Genomic DNA, 13,290 nt, shown 5'->3' with positions numbered 1-13,290 from the left:
ACAGCCCTGTGCCCGGGGTGATGGGTACAGCCTGGGGAGAGGGGCTGCTATCTAGTTGTCCACCCAAGACACCTCCCACCCCAAGCATGGGCTTGGGCCCTGGGAAACCACCTTTCCTGATGAGGAGTAGCCGGGAGTGAAGAAGGCTTAAGGAAAGGAGGCCGTGCTGAAAGGGGGCGGCGGAGGCGCAGGGTGTGGGCTTAGCCTCTCTCTCGCTCCAGGCCAGAGGGACGTCCGCAGCCTCTGCAGCCTGCACGGCGTGTTCGACCTGAGCCGCTGCGCCTGCTCCTGCGAGCCCGGCTGGGGTGGACCCACCTGCTCGGACCCCACGGACGCCCCGGTGACCGCCACCTCCGCACCCTCGGCCTCCGCGTCCTGCCCTGACGACTGCAACGATCAGGGCCGCTGCGTGCGCGGCCGCTGCGTGTGCTTCCCCGGCTACAGCGGCCCCAGCTGCGGCTGGCCTTCCTGCCCCGGGGACTGCCGCGGGCGCGGGCGCTGCGTGCAGGGCGTGTGCGTGTGCCGGGCTGGCTTCTCGGGCGACGACTGCGGCACGCGCGCCTGCCCCCGGGGCTGCAGCCAGCGGGGCCGCTGCGAGGACGGGCGCTGCGTGTGCGACCCCGGCTACACCGGCGAGGACTGCGGGCTGCGGAGCTGCCCCCGGGGCTGCAGCCAGCGGGGCCGCTGCGAGGACGGGCGCTGCGTGTGCAAACCCGGCTACACCGGCGAGGACTGCGGCACGCGCGCCTGCCCCCGGGGCTGCAGCCAGCGTGGGCGCTGCCAGGACGGGCGCTGCGTGTGCGACCCCGGCTACACGGGCGAGGACTGCGGCACGCGCGTCTGCCCCCGGGACTGCGGTGAGGGCGGGCGCTGCGTGGACGGCCGCTGCGTGTGCTGGACCGGGTACGCGGGCGAGGACTGCGGCTCGCGGACGTGCCCGCGCGACTGCCACGGCCGCGGGCGCTGCGAGGACGGCGAGTGCATCTGCCACGCGGGCTACAGCGGGGACGACTGCGGCGTGCGCAGCTGCCCCGGGGACTGCAGCCAGCGGGGCCGCTGCGAGGACGGGCGCTGCGTGTGCTGGCCCGGGTACGCGGGGCCCGACTGCGGCGCGCGCGCCTGCCCGCGCGACTGCCGCGGCCGCGGGCGCTGCGAGAACGGCGTGTGCGTGTGCCACGCGGGCTACAGCGGCGAGGACTGTGGCGTGCGCAGCTGCCCCGGGGACTGCAGCCAGCGGGGCCGCTGCGAGAGCGGCCGCTGCGTGTGCTGGCCCGGGTACACGGGCCGGGACTGCGGCGCGCGCGCCTGCCCCGGCGACTGCCGCGGGCGCGGGCGCTGCGTGGACGGCCGCTGCGTGTGCGACCCGGGCTTCGCGGGAGAGGACTGCGGCAGCCGTCGGTGCCCCGGGGACTGCCGCGCGCGCGGCCGCTGCGAGGACGGCGTGTGCGTGTGCGACCCAGGCTACGAGGGCGAGGACTGCGGGGCGCGCAGCTGCCCCGGGGGCTGCCGCGGCCGCGGCCAGTGCCTGGACGGGCGCTGCGTGTGCGACGACGGCTACGAGGGCGAGGACTGCGGCGTGAGGCGGTGCCCGCGCGACTGCAGCCAGCACGGCGTGTGCCAGGACGGCGCGTGCGCCTGCTGGGAGGGCTACGCGGGCGAGGACTGCGGCCTCCGCACCTGCCCCGCCAACTGCCACCGCCGCGGCCGCTGCGAGGACGGGCGCTGCGTGTGCGACGCGGGCTACACCGGCCCGGCCTGCGCCACCCGCATCTGCCCCAACGACTGCCGCGGCCGCGGGCGCTGCGTGCAGGGCGCGTGCGTGTGCCACGCGGGCTTCGGCGGCGAGGACTGCGGCCGGGAAGAGCCTCCCGCCAGCGCCTGCCCCGGCGGCTGCGGGCCCCGCGAGCTGTGCCGCGCGGGCCAGTGTGTGTGCGTGGAGGGCTTCCGGGGCCCCGACTGTGCCGTCCAGACGTGCCCCGGGGACTGCCGCGGCCGCGGCGACTGCCGCGAGGGCAGCTGCGTCTGCAGAGAAGGCTATGCCGGCGAGGACTGCGGCGAGGGTGAGGAGGGCCCTCCAGTACCCTGCGGGGCGGATGTTCCGCCAACAGCAGCCAAAGGCCCGAGCGTGCAGTGCAGGCCCCAGGGACCTGCAGGGAGGGGACAGGGGGTGACCAGTGCTGAGAGGGGCAGCAGGGCCAGGCTTCAAAGCTCTGATGAGGAGGCCCCCGCAGTTGCCTTTGGGGAGACCGTGTTCCTAGAGTTGGGAGGCGGGGAGGGTGGGGGAGGCCCCGCACCTCTGGTGCCAGAGTTGGAGTGAAGGCTGCCTCAGCTCAGGCTCTGCCAGCTTCCCCGCTGGCGCCCAGAGGAGCAGGGGCTGGGAGCGCCCTGGTGGTGTGACCCCGGGGGGCGGGGCTGGGGTGGGGGCTGGGATGGAGGGCTGGGTTGGGGGCTGCCTTGCGCTGACCAGCTTCCCTGACCCTGTTCCCCCGGGCAGAGGTTCCAGCCGTGGAGGGCATGAGGATGCACCTGCTGGAGGAGACGACCGTTCGTACGGAGTGGACGCGCGCTCCTGGCCCCGTGGACGCCTATGAAATCCAGTTCACCCCCACGGTGAGAGGGCGCCGAGCTCCAGGAGGGGCTGCGTGAGCGGGACCGCGGGGCTGGGGGGGTCCCGGGTGGCCGAGCCCAGGGGCTGGACCCAGACGCTGCCGGGAGGGCCCCATCCTGCCCCACGGCGGGGGCACCCGGGCCCTGGCTCCTGGAAGGCCCCTGCTAACGGGGGGGGGGGCTCGGGATGCCGAGGCTGTCGGTCCCTTGCTGGTGGTCCAGACGGTCCTTTCTGCTGTCCAGTCCCAACCCGCCCTGCGCCCGCGCGCCAGCCGTGGAAGTGCCTCTCCGTTCTCCCTCCACACCGCAGGCCCCTGGGTGTTGGAAGACGCGGCTCTCACATTGCCCTGGCGTCTTCTCTCCAGGCAGAGCCGCTGGCTTCCTCACCCCTCCTCCTAAGGCTTTGTTCCCTAAATCTTCACCCTCCTGGGTGCCTTCTGCTCTCTGCAGGTGCCTCCCAAATGTGGGGCGGGGAGGGGCCCGCCCGTTACCTGGCTAACTCTGGATTTGAGGGCACTTTCCCAGCGCTGATGTGACTTGTGGCCACACAAACTGTCAGTCGTTCTGCTCATTGTTTGTTTTTAATAGACCCATTGTAGAAACTTTAGAAAATATAGAAAAGCAAGGAAAAGAGAAAGAGGGAAGAAATGAAGGAAGGAAAGAAGACAATTACATATACTTAAAAAAAAAAAAAGCCTAAACCCGTTTGGGCTCCGTTAAATGCCATCTTTTTGGGTTTCAGCCAAAGTCTCTCAAAGCCCAGACTCGAAATCGTCACAGCCATTTCGCGCCTGTGCACTGGTTTTCCCACCTCCATGCCAGCAGCGCGTTAGGAGGCAGCCTTTCTCTGCCTCCCTCCGGCTTGCTCGGGAACGTTTCAGGGACACCCTCAGGACGAAGCCCTGCGGCCTCTCACCAGGGACCTCCACTTACACGCATGGGGCTTTTCCACGTGGCTGTTTTCCCGGCCCCAGATCATCTGACCTTTTGACCATCCAACTCGTGTTTTCCCCACAAATACCGTGGGGGGTACGTCACCCCTTGTCTCCGGAGCCCAGCGGGACTCTGGGAAAGTACATAACTCCCGGGGCCAAAGCCTAGGACTTAGGGACATAAGGGACGGCTCAGAGGTTGCAGCCTACCCCCCCCCCCCCGACCCCTGCCTCCTTGGCAGGCCAGGCCCCTGCCCCGTGCCCCCTCCCCTCACTCTTCTGGCAGAGGTGGGATCCCTCCTTCCTGGTACAACCAAGAGAGCCTGGGTTTTTCCTTCTGTTTAAACATTATTTTGTTATAAGAACAGTTTAATCACGAGACAAGAATTTGGCAACGAAAGAAAAGAAAAACAAATAATTCTTGACTGCTTGAGGCTAAGACGAGCAGTGTTAACATTGCGAAGTGCTGCTCCCACTCTCGTCCCTGTGTACTGTGTTTACATAGTTCTCATCTTGAGAGGGTGAGACTTTTAAAGGGCTTTCTTAAGAAACCGAAGGGAAGAAGAATTTAAATAAACACTTGAGCTAGGAGGAGCTTCCCGGCAGCGCTGCCTCCTACTCTGAATTAACACGAATCCATCCTTGAGTTTTCCCAAGGGGTGCAGCTTCCCGGGGCCGCAGCCCGGGGCTCCCCTCCGCCCGCCGGGCTGGGGGGGCAGCGCTGGGCCGTGCCAGGCGTGGCCGTGCTCTCAGCTCATCTGCTCTGCTCAGGGTCGGGGCCCCTGGCACAGTCTGGGTTCTCTCGAAGTCTGGGTGGGAAGACGCTCCTGGAAAATTGGTCCCTGACCCCTCTGTTGCGCTCCACAGCAGCCGGGGCCAGCAGCCCGCGGCCCGCGCGTTCCACACGCCCTGGGGCTGGCCCCCTGCCCTTGGGCCTTCTGCCTTGACCCGTGCTCGCTGTCCATCTCACTTGGCCCGGCGCACACCCAGGGGCTGGCTGTCCTCCGGCCACCACCGTCTTCCCTTCCCCCTTTCCAGAAACACTGCTCCCTCAGAGCCCCAACCCTGCTCTTCCTGGTAGAGGGACGCCCCTAGCTGTTGGGATTATTTTCAGAACGCAGAGGAGAAATGTTCCTCGTCTCCCTGCACGGTGGCACTGTCATGCTGACTTAGGGTTCTCAGGATGTGCATGTTAATCATACTCTTCAGAGGAAAAGAACCGACAGGAGATGAATAGATTGAGATCCACGAAAGAGGCTTTCGCTGGGAATCGGCTCATGCAGCCACGGCGATTGGCAAATCTGAATTCTGTAGGGCAGCCTGCAAGCTGGGAACTTTGATGGAAGGCAAGTTGCATTCCCGCAGGAGAAGCATGGTGGCTGAAGAAAAGGTCGAAATTCCTTCTGACTTCCTAGATCCTCAGTTTTCACCTTAAGCCCTTGACCTGACGGGGTGAGGAGACCCCCTCGTGGATGAGGGCCGTCTCCTTCGTTGACTGCAGCTGCCATCCCCTCACCAAAGGTGTAAATCCATCTGCGAAATACGCTCACAGGAACAGTCAGGCTTGCTTGACCACACCGGACACGGTAACCCCACCGTGTCACACAGGCAATTAGCCACCACCGTGGGTGTTCCACGGATCTGCAGCCTCAGCATCGCTTGGAAGCTTGTTAGAAATGCAAGCTCTCTGACTCCAGCCCCAGAGCCTCTGAACCAGGGGCGCTGGGGGTGGAGACCGGTGATCTGTTTTGGTACTGGTCTTTTAGGTAATTTCTGAGGCACCGCCAGCCAGAGAATCACCAGCGTAAGGAACGGTGCTATTTCACTAAGTGCTGGCTCCCGTGGGAACGTGAGGGAAGGGAGGGAAACTGAGTGAGGGAGGAGGCTCCGGGATTCCCCATCTGTATGTATTTTGCAGCCTGGAAATTAGGGCTTTTGTCAGGTTTTCCCTGGGACACAAGACCTTGCAGACTAGGAAAAGTTTTTGCTTGGTTCTGGGCTGAAAAGGGAGAAGATGGCGAGGTAAGCTCCAAGGGCCACCCAAGGTCGAGTCCTTGAGCTGGGGCCACAAGACTGATGTTGGGAACATGGTAAGAAAGTCGCCAAGGACAACGGGGAGGCAGCCAGGCCCTACCGAGGGCAGAGCCAGCTGCCAGCACCTGGCTAGAAAACCCACCTCCCACCAGGAGCATGGGGCCGGAGACGTGGGGTAGGCTCTCGGGAGGGGCCACAAGGCGTCTGAGGGGCACGGGGGCTGGTCTGAAGGGAGGAGGGCTTGTCTCTGCGAGGGAACCGGGCCTCGTTAGGGAGCAGTGAAGGGGTGTGTGTGTGCAGTGGCTGGGGCGAGGGCACGAGGAAGAGAGGAGTGAGCAGTCAAGTTCCAGAAGGAAGCGGAGCTCCTGGGTCTGGAGCTGGGGCCAACCCAAGGCCTCCCGCGGCTGGGGTGCCCCCGGGCAGTGTGCTGGGAGAGGCCTGGGGACCCTGCGTGCCCAGCAAAAATCCTCAGCCAAGAAAACTGGGACGAAACTTGATTTCCTCCTCAACCCAGAAATCTCGACGTGGCTTTCTCATCTGGTTTTATACTTTGGTATTTACCATGTTGATTTTCCCCACAATTCTCTTGGTTTAGGAGAGTACCTTTCGGAGTTTCCAGTTCTCCTCGGCCAACATAGCTAAGCAGAACAAAGTGTCCTTAGTAGCCGGTCCCAGCTGGACAGTGCAGCGAAATGCGGAGCTGTTAGAATGCTCACAGATGCCCAGTGGCTCCTGTCTCCCTAGCGGCCAGCCCCCCAGGAGACCCTGCCTGAAGCCGGGGCCCTGCTGCGTTCCCGTGGGGTCACCGCGCATATTCACCGCGCCTTAAATGTCTGCTTGGAAGAGGGTTCTCCTCTCCCAGGCAGTGACTACCCACGGTGCTAAAACGTAAGGCGTGCCCATACGTTTAGTTAGTGAAGAGCTCCGTGAGGCCAGAGAACGTGTCTCGTAGTTTTGTGGCCCCCGCGGCCAGCTCGATGCCAGGTACACAGTCAGCAAATGGGGAAAAAATAGGTGTGGGGCTTTGAGCAGGGGAGGGGGCGACAACCCGGCTGAAGAGCCGAGTCCCTGAAGGGAGCCGTGGCGACCCGAGTCACGCCCAAGTCAGCCCGCGCGGCGTCTGTGTCCGCAGCAAGGCTCAGCCGGGGCAGGCGCTTTTAGGGAGGAAGTGAGCGCAGCAGGGGCTGCTGAGCCTCTTAGTCTATCACAACGGGAGCGAGCTTAAGACAAACCTCCTTGGACCCGGGGAAAGCCAGACGGAGCTCCCCGATGCCCGTTGGGTGGAGTTCTGGCGAGGACTGATGAACTGGTTTAAAAGGGGGTCCCTGAGACCGGAGGCTCTGAGGTCACACCGCCTGGGTTGAGTCCCTTTCATTGTCCTGGTGCTGGTGACCTCGGACAAGATACTTAGCCTCTCTGTGCCTCCGTTTCCGCATCCGTGAACTGGGAATAATGGGACCCACCTCCTCGGTGGTTGTGAGGGTGGAGTTTCTAGGTGGGAACTGTTGCGCAGCCCCTGGCCTGGGGGAAGTGCCCTGGGCGTGCCCGCTGGCATTGCCACCCCCCAGCGCGGATGGCGTTGAGTTCTGCAGAGGCCCGCGCTGACCCTGCTTGGAACTGGAGACACGCGATAAGGGGGAGTCGTGCAGCAGGGGTGGGAGACCCAGCACCCACCCGACCCGGTGCCGTTTCTGTTGCAGATGGAGGGGGCGAGCCCCCCGTTCACAGCGCGGGTGCCCAGCTCCGCCTCGGCCTATGACCAGAGAGGACTGGCCCCGGGCCAGGAGTACCAGGTCTCGGTCCGAGCCCTTCGAGGGACCAGCTGGGGGCCTCCGGCCTCCAAGACCATCACCACCAGTGAGACCCCGGGCTGCCGGGACCCAGGCGGGGGGGGGTCTGGAGACGAGAGGTGTAGCTGGCCGCCTGCCTGCCCGCAGGGCAGTGGGAGGGCCGGGGCGAGATTCCTAGAAGGAAGGCGGGCGGCCGAACAGCAGGACCCCCGCCTGAGTCGCCCCCTCCCCAACCCGCCTAGTGATCGATGGCCCGCAGGACCTCCGCGTGGTGGCCGTGACGCCGACCACGCTGGAACTCAGCTGGCTGCGCCCCCAGGCCGAGGTGGACCGGTTCGTGGTGTCCTTCGTCAGTGCGGGCAACCAGAGGGTGCGGCTGGAGGTGCCGCCCACGGCCGACGGCACGCTGCTCACGGACCTGATGCCGGGGGTGGAGTACGTGGTGACCGTGACCGCGGAGCGGGGCCGGGCCGTCAGCTACCCGACGTCCGTCAGGGCCAACACAGGTACGGCCGGGGGCGGTGCCCTCCTTGGGAGCCCAGCTCTAGGGCTCACGGGCGCCTCCGAAGGGACTCGGGGGACGGGGTGGCAGCCCCAGAGCACCTGCCGGGGGCCCTGCTCGGTGCCGAGGGCACCGGGGAAACAGGTGCTTGGAGTCCTGTAGGAAGGCTGCAGGTCAGACTAGGGGTGGGACTGCCCCCTGGAGGGAAGCGGTGGACAGGAGCCAGTGCCCACTTGAGATGCCCTCTTCCAGATGAGGGACAGTCTCAGGCAAACGTAGAAGTGCAGGGGCGGGCTGGCGCTGGCCACCTGTGGTCAGGCTTTGCAGGCACTGGAGCTGGCCAGGGCGGGGACGGGCAGCCCTGCTGCCGTGAGGACTGCGGGGCTGGGGTCTCACAGCAGTACTTTCCCACTAACCTTCAAGGTTCCTTAACCGACAACCGTCTTTCTCTCTGTAGGGGACGCCTGCCACGCTGGGCTCATTCTCTACCCCGCCCCCTTCTTCCCGCCACACGCAGGGCCCACCAGCTGGCTTCTCTTCTTTCTAGAGCACCAACAGCGGCGGGCTCGGTGGGGTGGCGCTGGGCGGGGACACTGACTCCTCTCTCTCCCTTCTCTTTCCAGGTGGGGCTGGGGCCGAGGAAAGCGGTCTCCGGCCCGGCGGGGGGCACGGGGGAGGAGTCGGGGGGCGCGGGGCTGCCACTGACCTGCTCTCTCCCCCTCCCCCTTTTTCGTCCCTGGCAGCACCAGGCCAATACAGTTACCCGGAGGTGCGCCCCCCGGCCGCGCCCCACCAGCCCCGGCCCGCCCCGGCCCCTCGACCCTCGCGGCCCCCGCGGCCCGCGGCGGCGCAGGACGGGGAGGAGGCGCCGCCCCAGCCGCAGCCCCCTCGGCGGGCGTGGGGCAACCTGACGGCCGAGCTGGGCCGCCTCGGGGGCTCGGTGCACGACCTGGAGCGCCAGCTGCGGGCGCGCGGCTACCCGCTGCGGGCCAACCAGACCTACGCGGCCGTGGCGCGCCAGCTCCACGCGTACCTGCAGCGGCGGCAGGCGGCCGGCGCCCCCGCGCCCCCCGCGCCCCCGCCGCGCCGCGCGCGCCCCACGGCCGGCCCCGACCCCGGCGCCTGGAGGCGGGATCCCGGCAGGAGCGGCTCCGGCCCCGCGCCCGAAGGCGGCGCCCGGGGGGCGGCGCCCCACCACCCCAAGCCCGAGGTGCTGGGCAGCTCGGCCGACGGCGCGCTGCTCGTGTCCCTCGACGGGCTCCGCGGGCAGTTCGAGCGCGTGGTGCTGCGCTGGTGGCCGCAGCCGCCCGCAGAGGGCCCCCGCGGGGAGCTGGCCGTGCCCGGCAGCACGCGCACCGTCAGACTTCCCGACCTGAGGCCCGGCACCGCCTACCACGTGGAGGCCCACGGGGTGCGGGCGGGGCAGACCTCGAAGTCCTACGCGCTCCTCGCCACCACAGGTAGCGTGCGCGCCGGCCGGGCGCCGCCCCTGCCAGCTCCCCTGGCGGAGGCCCCCGAGTCCCGCCCCCAGCCCCTCCGAGCCCTTCTGCCGTCAGCCCCTACCCAGCCGGGCCCCCAGGCACCCCCCACGCAAAGCAGCCCTCCTGGGTCCCTAGAAAGCACCCCTCCCCACAGGGCCCCGCGTCAGCTCGTGGGTTCTGGAGACCGAGGACACCCTGTGCCTGGTGCTCCCCGACTTTCCCCGGGCTCCGTGGGGGGCACTTCTGCCAGGAGTGCGGTCCCAAGCAGTGGAAGGCCATTGGAGGCTGGGGGCCCTGCAGGATTCACCGGAGCAGCTTGGGGGGCGGGGTGGGGGCAACACAACTGGGTCCTGGCTCTGACTCACCGCGGTGAGGGAGGCGGAGGGCTGCGGTCAGGCGTTGCCGTTTTCCACCGCTTGGCCTTGACTTCAGAGGGACACATCGGAAATGCTTGGGGTGGCCTTGAAACCACCGGGCCGCACGCCTGTGGGGGCGAAACCGCTGCTGCTTGCGCTGGCTCTCCAGGCCTGGCTTGCTTCCCGCTTGCTCGTCTCTCCCACAGGAACGACCTTCGGCCCGGGGAAGGGGTGCTCCGGGCGGGACGGGAGGGTCGCGGCCCTCTTCTTCCCGTAGGCCCAGATGCCACCGAGTGGACGGCCGCTCCTGCCTCCTTCCCACGCCCCCTCCGCTGGCCTCTTCCCTCCCCCTAACACCACCTCTCCCCCTCTCTTTCAGGCTGCTCACGCAGCACTAATGGAAGCCATGACCACCGCCCGGCAGGGAGGGACGTGGGCGGGGAGGGGACGCAAGACCCCGGGGCTGGAGGACGCAGGCGCCCTGGGGCAGGGGGAGGCAGGTCCGGGCTGTTTCCTGCCTGCCCTGAGCGCACTGTCTGCTCGAGAACGCGGTGGCAGCGCCCTTGAGAGCGTGGCTGGCAGGCAGTGGCCCCGGGTGCAAGTGGCGCCTGGGCAGGAGGTAGCCCAGGTGCAGGCGGCGGCCCAGGTGCAGGCAGGGCTGGGGCAGGTGGTGGCCCGGGTGCAGGCAGGGCTCGGGCAGGCGGTGGCCCCTGTGCAGGCAGGGCTCGGGCAGGCGGTGGCCCCTGTGCAGGCAGGGCTGGGGCAGGCGGTGGCCCGGGTGCAGGCAGGGCTGGGGCAGGCGGTGGCCCCTGTGCAGGCAGGGCTCGGGCAGGCGGTGGCCCGGGTACAGGCAGGGCTGGGGCAGGCGGTGGCCCGGGTGCAGGCAGGGCTGGGGCAGGCGGTGGCCCCTGTGCAGGCAGGGCTCGGGCAGGCGGTGGCCCGGGTACAGGCAGGGCTGGGGCAGGCGGTGGCCCGGGTGCTGGCAGGGCTCGGGCAGGAGGCGGCCCCGGGTGCAGGCGGCTCCCGAGGCTCTCGGCGGCCCGCGCAGACCCCCGGGGACAGCGTCCCTCCTGGCTCTCACGCCCGTCTCTCCTGTTTTTCTCGCTCTGCCCCTCCCCAGGCTCCTCCCCCTCGGGTCTCCTGGGGGCCACCGACGAGCCTCCTCCCTCAGGCCCCTCGACGACCCAAGGGGCCCGAGCCCCCCTCCTGCAGCAGCGCCCCCAGGAGCTGGGAGAGCTGAGGGTGCTGGGCAGAGACGAGACTGGGCGCCTCCGCGTGACCTGGACCGCCCAGCCCGACACCTTTGCCCACTTCCGGCTGCACCTGCGGGTGCCCGAGGGGCCGGGGGACCACGAGGAGCTGCTGCCGGGGCACGTCCGCCAGGCCCTGGTGCCCCCACCCCCTCCCGGATCCCCCTACGAGCTGTCGCTTCACGGGGTTCCTCCTAGGGGCACGCCCTCTGCTCCCCTCGTCTACCAAGGCATCATGGGTACATCCTGGCCTCCGCTGGACCACGGCCCGGGTGGGGGAGGGGCTGGGGCCTCGGGTGGGGGGGGAGCCGAGGGGCCGGGCTGCTATTAGGAAGAACGGGAGAGGAAAGGGGGCGCAGAGCGGGGAGGGCTGGAGGGGGTCTTGGCGCAGTGACAGAGCAGGCGGGGCAGGGGGTAGCGGGGGGAGAAATAGGGAGGAGGAGGGGGCTGCAGGTCCCTGCTCCTGCTGAAGCTTTCCGCCCCCACTTCCTGGTCACTCCTTGGCCCCACCCTGCCTGCCTCGGTGGACCTTAGGGTGCTGTGGGAAGGCCTCTGGTCCTGAGGACACTGATACCCAGCTCCCTCCTCGCCATCTCTTCCCAACGGCCCCTGGCCCCCACACCGGGCAGGCCAGGACGGGGCTGCGGCCCGACCCCCAGAGCTGGGCTGCAGTGGACAGCACCTCTTGGTGCCGGCAGCCGGTTTCTGCTGGGGATGGAGGCTTGGGGCAGGGACGGTGGCCCGCTTCAGAGGTGAATGGGCTTGGGTGTCACTGGCCACGAAGGCCAGCGTCTGGGGTGCCTGGCTCTGGCACGCCCTGGTCCCGCTCTACAGAGTTCGGGGTGGCTGACTCTTGCCCCAGCTCCAGGCCAGGCTCACCCCTGGGGGAGAGGGCAGCCAGGGGGACCGAGGCGCCTCGAGACCGCTCTGAAGCGGCAGCGGGGAGGCTTGAAACTGTCGGGCAGCCTCTTGGAGGAACTGAAACTCCCTCAGGAATACTGGTGTGGAGAGAGACACCCAGACCTCTCCTGAGGGGTGGGGTGGCTGCCGAGGGCAGGGTCAAAGCCCGCCCAGGAGCGGAGCCGGAGGGCAGGCGCCGAGGGCCGGGGGCGGCCGTGCACCTGTGGGAACGGAGCGAGCGGGACGGCCGAGGAGGGAGGGGGCAACAAGGGATGGTGGCATCCCCCCAACTTCACTCTCGCCCCTCACCCCCCAGACAGGGACGAGGAGCCTGGGAAGCCCCCGGCCCCGCCACGCCTGGGGGAGCTGACGGTGACGGACGTGACGCCCGACTCGCTGTGGCTGCAGTGGACGGTCCCCGAGGGCGAGTTCGACTCCTTCGTGGTCCAGTACAAGGACAGAGACAGGCCCCAGGTGGTGCCCGTGGAGGGGCCCCAGCGCGCGGCCCCCGTCACCTCCCTGGAGCCCGGCCGCAAGTACAAGTTCGTCCTGTACGGGCTCGTCGGGAAGAAGCGCCACGGTCCCCTGGTCGCCGAAGCCAAGACCCGTGAGTGAGCGCAGTCACCGCCCCGCCCTTGTCCTCGCGCTGTCCCGAGGGAAGTCTTTCCAGGGCTTTGGACACCCGCTTTGGGACTCCGGGAAGGCTTCCTGGAGGAGGTGGGCTCTGCAGCCAATCCTGAAGGGAAAGCAGTGGTGGGGCAGGCAGAGGTGGAGGAGGCCCGGCGGAGGGCGCTGTGCGCAGCCAGGCAGGGCGCTCTTTCCTCTGGGTGGGGCAGGGCGCGGGGGGCGGGGGGCTGGGCCTGGGCCTTAAGGGCCTCTGCGGGTTTCCAGTGGGTCCTGATGCGGCTAGATGTTTACACGCAACGCGGCGGCTGCTGTGGGCAGGCGGGAGGGGCGAGCTAAGAGCTGGGGGAGACAAGAGTGGCCCGGCGGAGATGGCGGGGGCCTGGGCGCGGGCAGCCCCCGGGTTTCCTGAGGCTCGGGGAGGGGCCCGCGCGAGCTTAGAGAAACGCCTTTTGAGCGCTTGCTGTCCAGAGCATTCAAAATAATCTAAGCGTGTCGTCACGCCTCGTCCTTACCGCGGCCTCGAGACACCCCCACTTAGAGGTGAGGAAAGCCGAGGCACAGAGGGAGAAGTCCCCCAAGTGGAGAGGGGTGGGAGTGTGGGGCCCCGCCGCCCTCGAGGGTCTGGAGCGCAGGGCGTGGGGGTCACCAGTGTGGATGGGCAATGGGGTGGAGACGGGGCCCAGGCTGAGGGTGTCGGGGCAATGGCAGCCCTGGGGGACCACTGAGACTCAGGGCTCGGGCAGAGGAAAAGGCGCCTGCAGGGCCGCCTGGGGGTGGCTGGGGTGAGGGGAGAACCAGGGAGGAGGGCGTC

General features: G+C 68.0%; 1 protein-coding gene across 1 annotated transcript in view; it reads left to right on the top strand.

Annotated features, from left to right (window-relative positions):
* Positions 1 to 13,290, top strand: part of TNXB (tenascin XB) — a 59,048-nt gene that overhangs the window by 13,299 nt on the left and 32,459 nt on the right. The window contains 7 exon segments of the mRNA XM_058306514.2: positions 222 to 2,060; positions 2,495 to 2,610; positions 7,274 to 7,430; positions 7,606 to 7,869; positions 8,609 to 9,325; positions 10,823 to 11,191; positions 12,169 to 12,459. Of these exon segments, the coding sequence (XP_058162497.1) occupies positions 222 to 2,060; positions 2,495 to 2,610; positions 7,274 to 7,430; positions 7,606 to 7,869; positions 8,609 to 9,325; positions 10,823 to 11,191; positions 12,169 to 12,459 (3,753 nt within the window).

Source organism: Dasypus novemcinctus, chromosome 11, assembly GCF_030445035.2.
Source record: "Dasypus novemcinctus isolate mDasNov1 chromosome 11, mDasNov1.1.hap2, whole genome shotgun sequence".
In the NCBI taxonomy this organism is placed as follows: domain Eukaryota; kingdom Metazoa; phylum Chordata; class Mammalia; order Cingulata; family Dasypodidae; genus Dasypus; species Dasypus novemcinctus.
The sequence above is the reverse complement of the archived record's forward strand: the minus strand, read 5'-3'. Positions and strand labels throughout refer to the sequence as shown.